The following is a 19,864-nucleotide window of genomic DNA, read 5'->3' as shown; positions in this document are numbered from 1 at the left end:
ATACATTTGTGACAAAGATTTAATATAACTTTTTTTATTCTTCTTTTAGATAAATAAATAAAAATTAATATCCGATTAAAAAAGAAAAAATATCGGGTCGGACTACTGACATGCGGTTGTTACTCCGATTAGATCGAGAGTAGAAAAGGTAAAATAGGTGTGGTCAAAAAGCCCCCCTTTATTTAGGTCCCGATAATTTCACACAAATTCTATTAGAAAGGCAATAATTAAAATAAAATAAAATAAAACAAAAACAAAAACAAAATTTAAACCAATCTACTATCATTTATAGATCAGTCCCGCTGTCTCTTTGTTTCTCAGATTAGATCGAGCATCGAATAGACCCGCACTTGACTTGAACCGTCGAAAGGTACTCCAGTTTTTCCTTTTTCAGTGTAAGAATATTTTTTTTCTCCGAATAGATCTCATCGTTGCTCGTTTTCAGCTTTAGCCCATTTTTTTTTACTAAGATTTTTCATGTCTTTTTCAAATTGTTTTATGGATTGGATCACTTTTTTTAGCATTTATTCGGGTGTCTTCTAATCAAAATTTGTTTCAATTAATGCGTCGTTAATATCTCTCTTCTCCCTCGCTAACCCCTGTTTGTTTGCTTAGAAAATGAAGGAAAAGTTGTAAGATTAGCTTAGGTTAAATAGTTGTTCGGGTTTCTTCATTGCGATATCTACTTTTTCAGAAATTTTGGATTCTGAAATTGATTAAATAAGTACTTTGAGTTTATTTGTATGTTTTCAGGCGTAAGATCCTGTGAGTTAACATGGCAATGATTGATGAGCCTTTGTATCCCATTGCGGTTTTAATTGATGAGCTCAAGAATGAAGATATCCAGCTTCGTTTGAACTCGATCCGTAGACTGTCTACAATTGCTCGTGCACTTGGGGAAGAAAGGACACGGAAGGAGCTGATTCCATTTCTGAGTGAGAACAATGATGACGATGATGAAGTTCTCCTTGCCATGGCAGAAGAATTGGGAGTTTTTATTCCTTATGTTGGAGGTGTGAAATATGCTAATGTTTTGTTACCTCCACTGGAGACTCTTTGCACTGTTGAGGAAACTTGTGTGAGGGATAAGGCTGTGGAGTCATTGTGTAGAATTGGTGCGCAGATGAGGGAGCAGGACTTGGTTGAGTATTTTATTCCGCTAGTGAAGGTTGGCTTCTGCTTTGTTTTCTCATTTTCCTTATGCATAATGTATTTTATATTCAATAGTTTTACATGTTTATTGAGTTAGAAATTAGGAAGTTGAATGCCTTGAAATGAGGATGCATGATATAATGTTTCTATCTTCTTTTATATTTATTTGGAAAGATAAGATAAAATATTGCAACAAGGAACTACATGATTTTGATATGGAATTTGATTTTTCCTTTAATGTTTGTATGGTGAAAAGATTGTTAGTGGAAGAAACATATTCTCTAATAATGCTTGAAAACTGTATAAACCAGAGAGTTGATGAAAGTCCACTTCCATCATGTTCTAAACTAGTAATATTACGCTTGTCTGCTGTATGTTGCCAATATGCGGTTCTGCTGCTCTGCCTTGTTCTCATTTGGGTAATGGCACCATATATGATATGATCAGTCCTAAGCCTAGTGACAAGGACATGGTGTTATTCTTAATCTATGCTCAAATTTGTTTTTAGTTATAATCCTAAGTAATACTTTATTTAGTATAGAATGACTGTTGTTTACTTGTTTTTTTGAATGTGATTGTCTCAAACATCCAGAGATTGGCTGCTGGTGAGTGGTTTACAGCTCGAGTTTCCTCATGTGGTTTGTTTCATATTGCATACCCAAGTGCCCCTGAGGCATTAAAAACTGAACTAAGAGCGATATATAGTCAGCATTGCCAAGATGATATGCCCATGGTTAGGAGATCTGCTGCAACAAATCTTGGAAAATTTGCTGCTACTGTAGAAGCACCTCATTTGAAGGTGGACATCATGTCTATGTTTGATGATTTGACTCAGGATGGTATGTAGAGTACTTAAGCATCTTTTTTATTAAAATTATGATTACTTGTTTTGCTGATAAATTATTGTTGAATATATGCTTCAAAATATATTAAATGGATAAAAGTGCAGCTAAGTGATTTTAGTTAAACAATACTGGTCAGAAATCATGAGGGAAGAATTTAGTAGCCTTTATGATGTTTCTTTTCCTTCTAGAGGGGATGGTTTTAGGTTCAAACTTGTAGGAAGGAAGAGGACTTGGGAATGGTGTTCTTTTTAACTCCTTTTACTTCTAAGGAAAGTTGCCTTTCTTTTTGCATTAAAAAATAAGTGTTCTGTAATTTTGCAACTTTCTTTTTTATCCGATAAATTCAAGGTTTGTTGTTTATGAGCAAGAGTCACGATCGGTTAGTCAAAAAATTAGATCATAGTATATTTGAGCATTTTGACCAGCCAGGCACCTATAACCTTTGTTTCTTCTCCAATCAATGAAAAAATGAAAAAAATAAGGTCAATGATGTACTTTATGGGTTTTGGCCTTATTTTTTTAAAGAAAAAAAAAATGAATCCCTTGTTTGTTCATACTTATGCATTTTATTTTGCATATTTAGTTGTTAAGTTCACTTAGGTTTGAAAAGCTTATTTTCTCAAAATTTTCCTCCCTACAGATCAAGATTCTGTTCGCTTATTGGCTGTGGATGGTTGTGCAGCTCTTGGAAAGTTGTTGGAACCCCAAGATTGTGTGGCACATATTCTACCTGTCATAGTTAATTTCTCACAGGTAGACCATGTGTGATGAATATTATGTTACAACTATGTTAGGATTTGCAAAAAATTGCTCCATCTTTGTCATATTTTGTCATCTTTTCCCCATCTTTCTGAGGAGTTTGGGGTGAACTTTGTATTATGGCCTTGTTCTGACGAGTATTACTATTTCAGCATGTTGTTTGAGCTCTTTGTATCTCTAGAAAACTTATGAAAGTCCTTTTTACCACCTCTATCTGAAAATAGTCATAGAGGAGGTTGGGAACTTCGTTCACCCTTTTTCTAAGGTTGAAGATGAAATTTAGCCTCTGTTCTTCTGAAGAAGACATTATGTTCCTGGATCCCAGCTGTATTAAAGGGCACTAGTGTCAAATTTTTTGGTCATTTTGCGGTTACAATACCATTATTGCATCTATAAAATGTTACAGATATCTTGAATGAAATGGATTATCACTCTTGATGATTCCACCTCAAATAGCATGTTATCCATTTTTCTATGAGGGCCTTCATTCTGTGTTATACTGCTCTATGTCTCGTATCTTTTGTTTTTAACCAAGGTCTTGAAACGATGGTTTGATTCACCCTGCTAGAAATAGATTAACCTCTAAGGTTATAAATGTTATATTCTTCACAAATTTTGGTTTTATTGTTCATTTTGTAGAATATATCTTGTATTTGTGTTTTAGGAAAATTTTGGATGATTTCTAGTTAATTTTAAGCCAGTATATTTAGATCTTCTTGCTTCTTGAAGTGAAATGAAACGGAAATTATTGTTCTTCTAATTCATTTTTCCCTTTCTCCTTTTTCTCTCTTTTCCCATTCTTCAGTTTGGTAATTTATATTTAAGAGTATTTTTTTTTTTGAAATGGTATTACTTTGGCTTCTAGGATAAGTCTTGGCGTGTCCGTTACATGGTTGCAAATCAATTATATGAGCTGTGTGAAGCTGTTGGACCTGAGCCTACTAGGTAATCTTTACAATCACGTAGCGTAAACCATTATATTTTTTGCTTTCAGGACTTCTATTGTTATACCTGTTTTCCTTTTCCATTTTACGTTCTTCCTGTACCCCATGATCTCTACTGATGAATTTGCTCATTTACTCTCTATTTAATTGGAATTCGATGCAATTGTTTTAGGTCATTTATCAATTATAATGCTTCATCCATTCAAAACTGCTTTTTGTTACATTCATACGTTTACTTTTTGAATGATTTTTTCTTAGTGATGGGTTTATCAGTTGTCATCAATTGATGTTGTAAGGTTTACTTGTTTAGGTCGGACCTAGTACCTGCATATGTTCGCCTACTTCGTGATAACGAAGCTGAAGTACGGATTGCTGCTGCTGGAAAAGTTACTAAGTTTTGCCGAATTCTGAATCCAGAACTAGGAATTCTGAATCCAGAACTAGCAATTCAGCATATTCTTCCCTGTGTCAAGGTAACAATGCTCATGGAATACTTTGCCTACTTCATCCTAGTTTTTTCTTTATTTGTAACAGTAATCTAGTTTTTTCTATTTCTATCTATGTCCTGTCTAAATTAGTTAATGTTTCCACTGCAGGAACTATCAACAGATTCATCCCAGCATGTTCGTTCTGCTTTGGCTTCAGTTATAATGGGAATGGCGCCTGTTTTAGGGAAGGTAGTCATTCTGTCTTGTCTTGTGCTTGGATAAGTCCACCTTCAATGAAATTCATTTGTTTTTTTGGAAGTGCCAAAGGTTACATGATGCTTTGTGGTATTGACAACTTTTTAATTTGTTGAATAAATGTTCATCTTATCTTCTGACAACACTTTCTGGTTGGCCATCCTTTTGTTAACTGCAAGTGTGTAAAGTAGTATAATGTGGATTAGTCAATTGCTTTGATTGAGGACATTTTTAGTGTTCTCTCCTGTGGGCCTGGGCATCTAATTAGCATAATAACATTTCTGACTGCTTGGTACTTTGCCGAATAACAAGCTCTATTCAGAATTATGTGGGATTTTGGCTCTTTATTCTTTCATTGAACAAAGTTAAAAAATTATTATTTTTTGTTGACCAGACAGGTTTAGTTTTCTTGCTGGTTTTTTTATTGTTGGATCTCATATTGATTCAAGAAGACATTGTTTCCTATTGCTCTATTGCATTCATCCTATTCATGTTTAAATCTTTTTTCTTTTATTTTTTTCTTTGCAATATAACGTATTCTCCTTTGATGATTGTAGGATGCGACCATAGAGCAATTGCTACCCATATTTCTTTCTCTTTTGAAAGATGAATTTCCAGATGTCCGGCTGAATATAATTAGCAAGCTTGATCAAGTCAACCAGGTGGTTATAATTTTTAAGATATAATTTATGATTTGTGAAGTAAAGTAATGACATTTTCTCTATTATCTTCTATTTACAATTTTCCCATCTTTTAGTGATATTGTTCAACAGTTTTTATCAAACTATCATCTTGGAAACTGATTGTGGACTTAATGGTTTTTCATGTCCTCTTAAATAAAGATGTTAAATTTCTTGTTGCTGATGCATTAAGCAAGTTCCTTCCCAGCTAACATGAATATCTAATGTTTCGATTTAATGATGTGTTATGAATTACTTTTTGGTACAAATGAGATTAATGAAGCTGTAAAACCTAGGATCTCTACTGAAACCCACACTACCCTTATCACTTGAGCTAAGCTGGAGTGACAATGTGTCATTTAATATTTGACTGGCAGTTATCGCCTGTGGTTCTCTTATTCTTGCTATTTTAATCATTTGTTTTGGTGCTGCAGTTGGAAGAACTACTTACTATGAGCATGTAAGTGTATATCTCTCTCATTTATTCAAATACAGCTTAGCTAATATACCTATCATCTCAGGTTATTGGAATTGATCTGCTGTCCCAGTCCCTATTGCCTGCAATTGTAGAGCTTGCGGAGGATAGGCACTGGAGGGTTCGGCTTGCAATAATTGAATACATACCTTTATTGGCAAGTCAGTTGGGTGTTGGCTTTTTTGATGACAAACTTGGTGCACTCTGCATGCAATGGTTGAAAGATAAGGTGCAAAGAACTTTGATATGGAGCAAAAATCATTGGAGTTTATGTGCTTCTTTCTTTATATATGTCAATGTCAATCTGGAATTGCTCCCTGTATATTTGAGAATCCACAGTTGGATATTGGTCTTACTGACTTTATGTTATAATCAGTGGTTTCTGGTGGAATAGGAGAAAAAACCAATGTTTAAAACCTTTTCTGTTTGCTTTAGGTTTTTGTTTATGAATTACTGGTCTACCTTTAAGAGGTAATGCTAGGACTTAATATTGTAATATTATAAAACAAAGTTCGCTAACTTTATTGGTATTCATTGTAGGTTTATTCCATTCGTGATGCTGCTGCTAATAATGTGAAGCGCCTGGCAGAAGAATTTGGACCAGATTGGGCAATGCAGCATATAGTTCCACAGGTTAGTCTGCTTGCCTTAACAATAATTTAATTCCTGTTTTTATAATTCTAAATGTGTGAAAAAAGGAGATATCTGAAGATGTTGGTTCTCAATATGATGTCTCTTTTTTTGGGAAATTTGTTGACAGGTTTTGGACATGATTAATAATCCTCATTATCTGTATCGGATGACCATTCTACATGCAATTTCTCTACTTGCCCCTGTTATGGGCTCAGATATTACTTGTTCAAAACTCCTCCCTGTAGTTATTAATGCTTCAAAAGATAGGTAACGCTATTGCATCCTGAAGTTTGATTTGAAAGTTTATTTGTTTGAATTCTTTGACTTGGATTATGAGACTAAAAATTGCATGGCACAGGGTACCCAACATCAAATTTAATGTGGCCAAGGTGCTGCAGTCACTTATTCCTATTGTTGATCAATCTGTGAGTAAATTTATTCTCATTTGAATAATTGTCATGCGGTTGAATCTATTTTTTTTTCTGTAAACATGTTTAGCGCTTAGTTTAATATCTCCTAGTGCTGAAAAATTGGTTTTTGTGAATTTTTCTCTTTTTATGTAGTTCCTGTCTCCCTTCTTTTTTCCATTTGTGAATTCTTTTAATTGGTTGATGTTACTGACATGGAATTAATAAAAAATGACACTTCTCATTAGTTCTCCTAGCTGGAATGGGAGAATCCCATATGTTTTTAGAATTTGTATATATAAGGAGGTTGTTATGCTGGTTTAGTTTGTTCCTGGATTTGGAATATAACATATTATACTCTTCTTGATGAATACAGGTGGTGGAGAAGACAATTCGTCCATGCTTAGTGGAATTGAGTGAGGATCCCGATGTCGATGTCAGGTTTTTCGCCAGTCAAGCCTTAGATTCAAGTGATCAGGTCATGATGTCTAGCTAGATCCTAGTGTCTTTAGTTGTTTCCTTTTGCACCTTTTTTGTTGTTCCAGATGTTTCTTTTAGTTGTATTTTTACCCTTTTAAAGTAAAAAATCTGAATTGCAGATACATGTAATTTTCTTAATTGAGGTGCTGAGTTCCTTTAGTCAAACAATCGTATATTTTGTTTTGCTGCTGCTTTTTCTTTTTGAGAAAATGTTTTAGGCATATCGTCACATGCTTTTATGATCGCAATCAAAGAAATTCTTGATATGCGTGGTACATCCTATCGGACTGATAAACTTCTGTTGGACAGGTTTCTCTTTCTATCGTTATGCACTGTGATTTTATTTCTAGACCCTGGAATCTGCTGGGAGAATCCTCTTTACAAGGGGAATGCTAGGAATAGTTACTGCCACAAGCTTTTTGACACTTAAATTCATGTGTAGCCACGTCGTCTAATTTTTTGAACTAAAAACTTGCAGCTATCTATCTTGGAAATTCTAGGAAAACGTGACAATTTGCTTCAAATAAAAAACACTGCAACTTGCTTCGAATCGAGCAATAAAAAGGGTTCTTTATGCCTTGATTTTAACGCTTCTTCTTTAATGTTATGTTTCAGTGATTCTAAATATATATCTTGATTCTGTACCAAAAAACAAAAATTTTTTAAATAATTTAATAAAAATTAGGTGAAGTTTTGCAAACAATATAAGAAATTTTTTTATAATAAAGTTTTTTTTATAATTTTTTTTTCTACCCTTCAAGTTAAGTTGCAGGGACAAAAATATCCCTACAAATTTTTTTTTTAATTTTTCATTATGTAATTTTTAAATTTTTAAATAATTTTGAAATAATAAATAAATAAACTATATTATTATATAATAAATTGATAAGTAAGTAAATTTTAATTATTTATTAACATAATTATTATTTAATATTAACCAATTTAATAATTTTTAATAATTTAATAATTTTTTAAATAGTAAATAATTTAAATTTTTTATTTTATAAAATTTTAAGTCTAATGTAATTATCGATTATTTTCTCTTCTCATTATGATTTATCATATTGTTACAATTATTTTTACATCCAAATACATCTTATCACTAATTTTAATTTCACTGTTATAATAATTAACCTCATTTTTATAATTATTTTTAATTTTATCAAAATTAATCTCATTGTGTATTTAGCCAACATATAAGTTAAAGCAATGCACTGTGTATGCAGCCTACAATCAAGCACAACAGCACAAAGAGTAGGACGAAAAAGCAAAACCTAGTAGATCTTTTTGGTCAAATTTTATCAATGATCACTGTACTTTTTCAAAATTTAAAATGTAATTTTTATATTATAATTCATACAAATTTAACCTTTATACTATTTTAATTTAATAATTTTTGTTTAATCACTAACTTTATTAATTTTTTTATCATTAAAAATATTGATATGACCATTGATTTGATAATGTATTAACTTTATCGATACGGTAACTTGAATGAATAAAATTAGTTGTCATGAAATTTAAAATTTAGATTTTTTTCGTATAAAAATTCATTATTTTTAAATTTTTTAATAATTTTTAAAAATATTAAATTTATTTTTTAATATTTTAATTTCATTTTAGGAAGTTTTTGTATTTTTTTCAAAATTTAACTTTTTTAAATAAAATATTTGAATTTATTAATTTTATTTTTTTATAATTCTTATAAAATTTTCCATATATATTTTTTAATTTTTATGTTTTTAGAAATTTTTTATAATATTTTATGCTTTTAAAAAGAGTTTATAAATTTAAAAAAATTTTGCATGCTTTTTATCATATTCAAGTAAAGAATAAATCAAAATTAAAAAGTCTTTGTATTTTGCTATTTCTCTGTTTTACTCCATATTTTTATGCTCTTCTACCTCAAATATATCAAAACAAAACAAATTCTTAATACTTATGTTTTCTTTATAATTTATTTATTAAAAAATATAGAAATTTTCTAAAAAAACATAAAAATAAAAAAAAATAAAAATTTTTATAAAAATTTCAAAAACTTAAAAGCAAAAATTAAATATTTTGATTAAATAAAATGTTAAATTTTGAAAAAATAAAAAATATAAAAATTAAAAATATTATAAAAAGCACAATTAATATTTTTAAGAAACTAGAAAATTTCTACAAATTTCAAAATATAGAATTTTAAAAAATTAAAAATTGATTTTAAAAAAATTCAAAAATATGATTTTTTAAAAAATTAAAATATTTTAAATTATATGGAAAATTTCTAAAAAATTTTGAGATTTGACTTTTTTTATATAAATAAAATATTTTTTAAAGAAAAAAATATTTTTTTATTAGTAATTGTACCAAAATTATTAATTTCAACTTGTATGAATGTCATAACATATAAATCCGTATATCTATAATTAAACTTAACAAATAGATGGAGTCGCTATCAATCTTTTTTAACCAGATGTGATTGGTTACCGAAGAATTTATCATTTTAAAGAGCTTTTAAGCTTGACTAAGGGTCTCTAAAAGAATAGATTCGGGTCTACAAACTAGAATAGAATTCGAGAGTTTGGTTATATATGGAGAAGGTTATAGCATCCCCACATGCTCAACCGAATGATAGTACTATTTTATTTTAAATTTATCATAGGGTCTTGAGTATAATGATTTCAAATTTTTATGTTAAATATTAGAAATAATTTATAAGATTCTTCAATTAATTTGGTAAAATTTTTAAAAATATTTCATTACCTTAAAAGTATTCAAGGATCCCATTTATTTTTTTGAAGAGACTCCATTATTGAAAAAAAAATTATTTATTATTTTTTTATTAAAAATATATCTAATTATTCCATCATTTGAATCAAATTATAAATATATATATTTTTTAATTTTTAAATTTTTCACCATTTGAACCTATTTAGAAATTCTCTTTTTTTGTTGGATTTTTAAAATTTTTATCATTTTGATCAATTTAGAAATATTTTTTTTTTGAAATTTCTAAAATTTTCACAATTTGGGCCTATTTAAAAATTTTTTTTTTTTGTTGGATTTTTAAATTTTTTACTATTTGGGTTAATTTAGAAATATCTTTCTCTTTATTTATTTTTTTATCTTCGGAAGAAAAATAATATGACAATTATGTTTTATTGAAATTTCATTTAAATTCTTCCACAATTTGGGACAAATTTAAAGAAATTTTCCACATAAAGATTTCTTAAAAATTTACCATTTAAAATTTTTAAAAATCTCATCATTGAATAATTATCAAATATTTTCAATCAAATTTAGAAAAGAATACAATTACTTTTATTGAAATTTCATCTAAATTATTTCATCATTTGGGATAAATTTAGAGAAAATTTCTCACTTAGAGATTTCTTAGAAATTTACCATTTGAAATTTCTAAAAATCTCATCCTTAAAAATTTTTATCAATATTTTTTATTTTTTATATTTTTGTTTTGAAAATAAATATTAATTATTGTTATTAAAATTTTATTTAAATTATTTCACCATTTGGGACAAATTTAAACAGTATTTCTCATCAACAAATTTATAGAAATTTACCATTTGAAATTTCTATAAATTCCATCATTGGATAATTAATATTTATTTCTCAAAATTTATTATTTATTATTTTATTATTTTTAATTTTTTAATTTTTTAAAATTTAATCATGCAAAAATAATAAAAACAAATAGATAAATAAAGTGAAAAAAATACCTAAAATAAGAGGCGACTTGGCTCTAATAGCTATAGCGGGGCTCAACTGCAAGAAGAAAAGCTAGAATGGCTTAAAAAATGGCTTTGCTTGGCTCGGGTTTAGACAAAAACTAGAAAAAATTGTTGAAATCTAAAAATTTTTCAAATTTTTTTCAAAAAAAAGAAAAATTTTTAAAACCTTAAAAAAAATATTTGAAAAATTTTCTTGACTACTTTCCCTAATTTTTGACTCTCTCCCTAATTTTTTTGTGTATTTGTGTGATCTGTGTGAAAATATATTTATAAAGTTTTAAATATAAGAACTCCAATCTAGAAAGGAATTTCAATTTCCTTTGAATTCCAACTTTAAATCCAACTTCAACTTTACAAATCAATTCTAACAATTTCACATAAATTCAACTACTTATTTTTTTATTTTTTTATTAACAAAATTAACTTAAGTAGAATGCCAGACAGATTGAAATATCTACAATAAAAATTAAATTTTTATGAAATTATATTAGAATGATTAAATTTTAAATTTCGTGAATACATATATAATTTATATAATTTAATAATTAATTTCATCATCTAAATTATAATATTAATAAATTAATATCATGTCAGTAAAATTAATTGAAACTAAATTTATAAGAATTACATAGCAAAGATTAAATTTTAAATTTTCGTAAAGAGATTTCATTTAAACTTTTTAATAATTGGAAAATTTTCTTTCTAGACCTGGTATCTTTTTTTTTTTTTTTTAGAAAATCAAATTACTTATCATTCATTCATGAATTAAAAATGCATCAGCCGTTACCCAGTTACAACAATGCAGCTTTGTTTCTGCTTTCGTCAATAATTTGATCTTATGGGAGAAAGATCTTCAATCCTTATCTGCAGCTTTTTTATTACTCGAAAGGCGTCTCCTAATATAATTTAGTTAAAAGCCCAACCCTTTAGCAAAGTCAGTGCCCGAGTTGCAGCGATTGGTTCAACAGTAAATGAATTTATAATCCTTGGCATTCTGTCATTGTGTAAACCCATGATCTGACCCTCTACATCTCTGATTATCACTCGTATTGTTCGGAGTTTCCGTTCCTTGTCCACTGTGCCATCAAAATTCAGCACATAGGTTTTCATCTCTGATCATGCCCTGAGTCCATATGCTGCTGTTGTCCTGTGTTGACCTCCTAACCTCAAAATCTTCTTGGTCAATTCATGGACTAATCTTTATATTTTTTTAATTAACTAAAATAGCAAAAATCAAATAAAAATTTCAACTGAAAATTTCAACAATTTTGTCAATTAAATAATATAAAAAAATTTTATGCACAACTTTAGACTTGAAATAGAGTGAGAGAGAATACCTACTAATGAACTTACAATTAAAAAAAAGAAAAGAAATAGGTTAATCAAGTTACAAAAAAATAAAAATAAATACACAAAAAAGATTTTGATGGGTAAATTTTAGGCTTTTGTTTTTTAATATAAAATAAGACTCTTGATAGGAAAGATTTTTTAAGTATGTTTTACCTTTTATTTTATTATTTTCTTTTATCTAAGAAAAAGCCCAACACACTTGAGTAATCAGTAACCTACTACTATATGGAGTTGCCGGTTCCAAACCCAAAACGTGATTAGGACGTGGTTTTATTATAAAAGTTCAAGCGTAAGATTTTTTAAGTATGTTTTACCTTTTATTTTATTATTTTCTTTTATCTAAGAAAAAGCCCAACACACTTGAGTAATCAGTAACCTACTACTATATGGAGTTGCCGGTTCCAAACCCAAAACGTGATTAGGACGTGGTTTTATTATAAAAGTTCAAGCGTCCAAAAGCGTGCCGCTGGCATTCCTCCCTCTTACAATTGTTTCGATCGATGTTGAATGGGGTTGTGTTTTTCCCGTTATCAAATGTTTCTGTACAATGTCCAAAAAGGCAACACCATAATAACGATCAAGGTTTTTGTGATATTAATGCCCTTCACATTTTAATTTGCAGATCTTACGATTGAGTCCTATATGATGATTTCTTGGTCATACTATAAAAAAATAATAATAATAATAATAAAAACCAACTTTTTACTGTTGCTTAAGTGTCTAAGTTGATGAGTCCCTGCCTCCTGACCTATTGGCCACGTAGTGCTAGAAGGTACATTAAGGTCTCGGTTTCAAGCCTCCCCCCAACCCCTACCCTCTGTACTAAAAAAAAAATGTATGAGTTGATAAAAAATTCCCTGGCATTTTCCAAAAATAAATCAACAAAATTGTGATTTATATCAAGGTGATTTGCTGACTGTTCAGTGGTTTTGAGGATTGCATTTTCTATTTTGGGGCTAAGACACATGAAAATGTGCAACAAGTCCATCATGGCTTACTGCTTATCAACCTCCTCATTAAGACTCAAACTCCAAGTCCCAGTTCCCCCTCGCATGTTACCAAAAAAAGAAAAAAGATAATAAATAAAATAAAACAAAATGCAGATGTGCACCTTTTGGTCCAGAAGAAGTGACTGCAGAAAGTGAATGTGCCCATACAGCATTAAGTGAGATAAATTTACAAATACACACCGATTTACTTATAATTGTGTCCTACTATAATGCACAACTGAAGGCAACTATCCTTCAAAGAAAGCGGGGGGGCTGTTGAATCTTCTTGGCTTGGCACAATCTGATTGTGTCCAACCAATCTTCATTTTCGCATTGTCATACACAACCAATTGCCCCCGCAGCGAAATGTCTGCAAAGCTCAATCCATAGTATAATACCAAAAACAAAGAAAAATTAAAATTAAACAAATAGAAGGAATACAAACAAGGACTGGGATTTATACAAAAGAGAACCAAAAGTATTCCTATCCGTCACCATAGTTTATTTTCTTGAACAAGAGTGAAGAAAAATGAATATAGGCAAACATGCATTTCTAAATGAGATTTACAAGTTTCCCACATTAACCATCTAGAAGAAAGGGAAAACAAAAAAAAAAAAAGAAAAAAAAGGACCACCCCCTTCTGCCTGATTGATAAACTACAATTTGGTTGGTTGGAATAGATATTTGACAGATTAAACTAAATTAAAAGCCAATCTAGATAAAAAAAACTATGTATTTTATAAGGCAATGAATTTCCAAGATTAGGCTAGAATCTGATGAAATTAAAAGTTGAAACTTTCTTAACAATAACTGGGCTTAGCAAGAATTTGTGGAGCAAAAGAATAGGCAGAATAAAAGTTTAGGTGTTCCAAGTACCAACTATCCTTACCTCCAAGTATAAATGTGGATCCATCATGTACATTGCTTCCATCCAGGATGCCTAAGCAGATATTACCTTTATTCTGCATAACAACAAATTACATCACAATAGGCTTCCAAAGTACACTGGAACCATCTTGTGCGAAAGGAAACTTGAACATAGTAGTCAGGAAGTCCTTACACTAAGGATCAAGTACCCTTCTGGAGGAATATGAAACCTCTTGGATATAATCCACCATTTGCTCCCAAAATGAAGGGTTAAAGCTTTGAAGAATTGCTTGATATCCATGATAGATCTGCATCCACAGAGATGCAACTTTTAAGATGCGGTCAACTACTTTAAAATAAGGACGCATTACAAAGAAATAACTGATTTTCATTAAACACATGCAATTAATTCATTGATCAAGCATGTAGAAGGGTTTTGGCTTAGATCTCTGTACTTAAATAATCTAAAAAATCTCTTACAAGAGTAAGTTTCAGACCCAATGAGAACAAAATATATTTATTATGTAACCATTTACACTATAGACTAAATTGCAAACGAAAGGATGCTTAGAATTTGAAACTATTGTGGGTCTGAAGCTCTCAGCTGGTTCATGCAGCTACCTTTGAGAAGTGTCATCCAATAGGCCTATGTTTCGAATTCTAACACTTGCAAATCCTTCCCCTACTTCTAGGCTATGGCCTTCTTTGAACCAAAAAAAGGAAAAAGAATGGGAAACTATTGTGCCAAGAATAAAACACCTCTTTCCTTCTTCACATGGTAACTAAACAAGCATGTTAATTGTGAGAAATTTAGTTGGTAAATCGTTTGTTTGGGATGTACCACTGCTTTTATATAAGTTTTAAGCGGTTGTAATAAAAGGGTAAAATGGGAAAATTAAAGTCACATATGTTACTTTTTGACTAGTGAAAGTTTAGTTGGAAGAATTTCAAATGGAGAATGACAAAAATTATAGGAGTAACAAAGAATGGGTATCAACAGCTTCTATAGTCCAAGGACAGCGATAGAACCAAGCTAGCCGCTGAAGGAGAATCTTTTGAGTCAACTATAAGTAAAGTTGGAACTTAGAAGAGAGCCTGCTATGAACAAAGTGTAAGGATTATTACCCCCAAAAAATGCACCTTAACTAGTAGTTTTTCTTTTTCTCCCTTTCAGTTCAGAAACACCTCCAGCAAATAATCCAAAGCTTTAAGCCAAATTCATAGGAATAAAATAATGAAATAACTCTATGCACAGAAAAAAATTTTGTGCAAACACATTAATATCCAAAACTAAAATGACGCATATTTATAGTAATAACTAGAGGTATTAAAAGGGCAATGCAGGAAGAAAGTCATATAAAGTTAGAATGACAATCTCCAAAGGTGATAATCATGCCTGGATGATAGTTCATGTTATATGATTGTGGTGGTAGTGGCACAAGAGCAAACTTTTTTTGCTTGATAAATCAAAAGTTAAAATACAAAATAAAAGAATGAATTTGTCTCTTCATTTCATCTCTAGACAATAGAAAACTAACTGATGTGTTTCTTATGCAAGGATTTCAAATATGTTAGTGTAACGATAAAGTAGTACAGCTGAAAATTTTCTGCACAACCTCCTGAATGCAGGAAAATCAATATAAGAATAGAAGTCCCAGCAACCAAAATGCATTACTTTGCTTCTTATCCTTACAAAATGAATTAGAAGTAAGTTATGTGGGAAATTTGTTGACAGCTGAGAAAATATGAAAAGAAAAATGTACCAAACTGAAGCAACAGATAGGCTACCTGATCGGGAATGGAGTTTGCCAGCAAATTGGAAGTGTTGGATCTGATGCATCTTGGATAAATCCGAGCTCAGAAACCTCACTAAGCTGCATCAAGCAACAGGTAGTTGATATAATCAGTTGGCAGTGCTTTCTTAAAAAGAGACTAATTATCTTTCAATCAAGCTGAAGATGATAATACATACAGAAGCGACCAATTCGTCATATGCTTCTTTTGTGAAGTATGTATAAGAACTGCCACTGTCAAACACAACTCCTCCAGTGTTGCTGTCTTGTTCGCCTAAACTAAGAGAGCTACTTCCATAATCGATTTTCACAAGTTGTGTTTGGTAAAATTCTCTGAAGGTAAGATAAAATAAAAAAAACAGAAGTAAGAAGTCAAAGCTGAAGTGGAACCAAACAACAGGATCAGAAATTGCAGATGTTAAATGACAGAATAGTTAAGTAATTATAATAAATAGATTAAGGAAAAGAAAATAAATGGAGGGGCAATGATTGGCAAAAAAACATGATGCAGCAATTGTTAAATCAAGTGACTGCACAAAGCTTCCTAAGAAACTGATCAAGCACTGGCTTAGATGCTGATTGCGACATTTATGATAAATAACATCTATCATTGTAAGGATATATGTCCAAAAAGTAACCATTCTTACAACATAGTGAAGATGGATAATTAGGGTGGATAGGCTTTTCTAGACTGGCTTTAATACAGTATCAGCTTCTGGCCTTTGTTCTTTTTGGTGTTGTCAAATTAACGTAAATCATTTTTGCAAAAATTATGAATCAATAGATCATTTTCTACTAGTTTTATAGATATGAATTACCCATTTTTTCATTAAAACCAAGCAAATGCCTCAAAGAATCACAAACAAGAAGCAAATTTTCAGAGATTCATGCTCACATTGAAGGGCTTCCAAGCATAGGGACCCATGACATGCCCCAGTTTGGTACAAAATCATCACCTAAGAACATATATCCACCAGCACCAACATCTGTAGCAAGGCAATGACCGACCACATTGTTAATAATTCCCTTACTTGCCAATTGAGAAGGCAAGCTAACCTTAGCCCTGCTTAGTCCAAGAATTCCATCTGTCTTTGACAGAGTGTTCAAAAGCATGCCTTGCTGATCATATGCACACCTTAAAACAAATAAATTCAGAAGTTATTCACACATATTGGCAGGAAGATTAGATAGATAAAATAACCAACAGTCCAGTATGTTGAGGGAGTTTGTAGAGAAAGGATACCCAAAAACAACATCTAAGTTGGTAATTGATCCATTTGCAGTCACTAGGTGAAGTTTATCTCTTGCAAGAACCCCCAGGGAGGAGCTAAGATCAGCATATTCAATCTCATAGTCACACTGTTGGCAGGTTTCACAATTTTGAGGCTTCTGATTCTTCTGTACCTCTGTGCACATTGAGTCCTTTGACCCTACGATATTGACTCTTGTTGGTTTGTAAAGAGGATTTGCTCCCTACATCAACTGTATCCATTAGAGTATAGACAATCCCTATTGCATGAAAGATGAAAAATAGGTTTTGAATTACATCATCTAAAGGGTTAGTTTCTGATCCAATGTCATTATCTTGATAAAAGCCTATTTTCCCTCCCTCTAGGCTCTGTTTTATGTGTTTTCTTTGCTCAAGGTGGTGAAGGTGCATCTTGATAGAAATCACAAACACTTCCAATTTTAATATATTGCAATATGCGTCTTCTAGCCCTATGGTCAATAAAAGGAAATTTCAAGACAAACTATTATCTAAGATGTCACTTGGTCTTAAGCTTGAGTAATTGAGATGAGTGAGGACTTTGGTAGAGATCCTAGGCTTGAAGCTTAATGCTCCCCTCTTGTACTAAGAGAGAAATTGAAGAGATTTTTAGCACTGTTAACCAAAATGGACAAACTGAAAGCCCTAAAAAAGGGAAAAGGAGAGGTGAAAGAGTGAAAACGCGGAATAAACATATTAATATGCTATATCTGCTCAATAAACATAAGGAAGGATGAAATATTGAGAGAGAGATTAAATGTGCTATTAAACTCAATATGCCAAGGAGCAACTGGGTATTTGTTACATCAGCTAGAGCATACTTCTAGAATGACTAGTAATGATTGTTTAACAATACCATAAGTATATGCACAAGAAAAAAACTAATAAATAGTGAGAAATGTGTTACCTTGGCACAACTGCTGCAAGGAGCATCACATTGTATCCACGTTAAGTCACTCCCAGTATCAATATCAAGAAAATAAGGTCTTCGAGGATTCCCAACAAGCATGTATGTGAAGTACGATCTGTAAAATTATAAAAATCCTAGTTAAGAAAAATCACACATTAAGCACATGATAGAAGTTACTACTAACATTGGTTAGTCAAAACATATTAGGAGACCCACAATCAATCCCATTTTGTATCTCCTGTAGTCCATCTTTGATGGAGCTACACTAGCACTATCGCTGCAGCAACATTTTCTTTTTTAAGTTTTTGGTTAATGATAACTCTAAAAGATGGGAATTATCTCATAACTGCAGGATCTATAACTAATGCTTCTGTTGCTATATTCACAACACAAATTCCCAAACATACTCTGCAATTGGTTTGAGCATTTATATAACCATCCTTCTAACTTGTGATTGCAGATTAGAGGTTTAAAACAAAGGGTAAAGATTTTATACAGGAAATTTAAAGAAAGGAGTATTGCATTTATTTAGTGTTGAAGTGCCCAAAAATGCTTATCAAAACAGTGATTAATCATTACAGTTATGGAAAGAAGAAGCAATCTTACACACTTCCCCTAATAACTGGATCCCAGAAAAGTAATTTAAAGATATGAAGTGAGACAGACAATTACATTGGTTTCCCACTGCTCTCAAATGCACAACAAAGAAACGTTATAAAGTTAGCTGTAATTATCCAACACAAAGACTCTTAAGGCTTTGTTGCACCTTATCACAAGTAGTACCACAAACAAAAACTTGAATATTATAAAATCAACATCTATTTCTCAATTCTATGATGCCAAGACATAAGTTAGAGAAGAAACAAGATTTCCACATACCCATCTGGATAAACATTCCCCCTAACAGGCAAAATAGTACCAGATGAATCAATTACAGCAGCATTAACAGCAACCAATTTGTTGATCTTTTGAGTTCCTATTGCACCACTATCAATTGAAGCCACCAAGTTCTCCTTGTCAGCATCCACAAATCTTCCCAACTTGAGCTCCGAATCAGCCCCCAGTTTATGATACAAAGGGAAGATAAAAGACTGTGGCTTTTCATCATCATTGTTGGAATTCTTTAATTCTAAAAAAGTATTGGAGAAAGAAAAACTGTAAAAAAGAAGAGCTAAAAGAGAGATACCCAGAAAGCCTAATAGCTTTCTCGGGTTATCAAAAAAGAGTCTTGAGAATGAGAATCCAAGTTGAGGGTTTTGTGGTGAAGGTGGAGGTGATGTTAGAACTTGGGTTGTTGGCAAATTCTGTTCTTGTTCTGGTTCTCGTTGTTGGGTTTGGTGGGAATGAGGGAAAACATCATCAGTAAGAGTAAAAGCTGTGATTGTTTTGCCTAAAGAAGGGTTGTCAGATGGTGGAAGAGTTATTATAACTACCCCTGTTACTCGCTGTGGCCTTTCATCAGAATCCATCTCTCTCTCTTAAATTTGATCAGAGAGGAAATTAAGAGAGATTCGTAGTGCTGTGGTTTCAGGGAACTATATGAATGTTGTCCGTGGACTTTAATACTGTGGGAGATGCAATGCAGGAATGGTTCAAAGAAAGTCACTTTCCGTACAAACTATAAGTCAATTTAAAGTTCTGCAAAGACGCGTGGAATGTTTTGGAAATAGAGATAGTAAATGCGTGGACCGGGTCGGGGCTGTGCTTGGATCGAATGATTTTGAGCGTAATCGGTAAAATATTTTGTGTTTAAAAAATTGTCATTTGAAATATGAAACAATTTAAGTTTGGCTCAGTTTTAAATTTGATCTTTGAGTCATTGGAGTTTAATCATTTCGAATTTAGCATTAAGAAAATTCTAGTTCAATTTGTTAAGTTTTAAAATTAAATAGATT

The 19,864-nt window shown here is 31.2% G+C and overlaps 2 protein-coding genes across 4 annotated transcripts; one reads left to right on the top strand and one right to left on the bottom strand.

Moving 5' to 3' along the window:
• Positions 1-319: 319 nt before the first annotated feature.
• LOC111281817 (uncharacterized) lies at positions 320-7,241 on the top strand. 3 transcript variants are annotated; one of them, XM_022869544.2, is made up of 13 exons: positions 320-370; positions 754-1,168; positions 1,745-1,991; positions 2,680-2,750; positions 3,622-3,701; positions 4,011-4,173; positions 4,297-4,377; positions 4,941-5,045; positions 5,585-5,767; positions 6,079-6,171; positions 6,299-6,438; positions 6,530-6,596; positions 6,955-7,241. In XM_022869544.2, the coding sequence occupies exons 2-13, from the start codon at positions 776-778 to the stop codon at positions 7,072-7,074; spliced, it is 1,743 nt and encodes a 580-aa protein (XP_022725279.2). In that variant the 5' UTR covers positions 320-370; positions 754-775; the 3' UTR covers positions 7,075-7,241. The 3 variants fall into 3 exon arrangements, with proteins under 3 accessions (XP_022725279.2, XP_022725262.2, XP_022725270.2); XM_022869527.2 differs by having other exon boundaries at positions 2,638-2,750; XM_022869535.2 differs by having other exon boundaries at positions 320-395; positions 2,638-2,750.
• A 5,984-nt stretch (positions 7,242-13,225) lies between these two features.
• Positions 13,226-19,573, bottom strand: LOC111281811 (aspartyl protease APCB1-like). Its single transcript, XM_022869513.2, has 9 exons — positions 18,849-19,573; positions 17,967-18,084; positions 17,036-17,265; positions 16,688-16,927; positions 15,972-16,125; positions 15,788-15,873; positions 14,193-14,307; positions 14,022-14,094; positions 13,226-13,501 (listed from the first exon to the last, which is right to left on the bottom strand). The coding sequence occupies exons 1-9, from the start codon at positions 19,436-19,438 to the stop codon at positions 13,380-13,382; spliced, it is 1,728 nt and encodes a 575-aa protein (XP_022725248.2). The 5' UTR covers positions 19,439-19,573; the 3' UTR covers positions 13,226-13,379.
• Between the last annotated feature and the right edge of the window lie 291 nt (positions 19,574-19,864).

The sequence above is a fragment of the Durio zibethinus genome, chromosome 17 (assembly GCF_047325235.1).
Source record: "Durio zibethinus cultivar Kanyao isolate XHJ-2024 chromosome 17, ASM4732523v1, whole genome shotgun sequence".
Lineage (NCBI taxonomy): Eukaryota > Viridiplantae > Streptophyta > Magnoliopsida > Malvales > Malvaceae > Durio > Durio zibethinus.
This window is presented reverse-complemented; position numbering and strand designations above follow the sequence as displayed.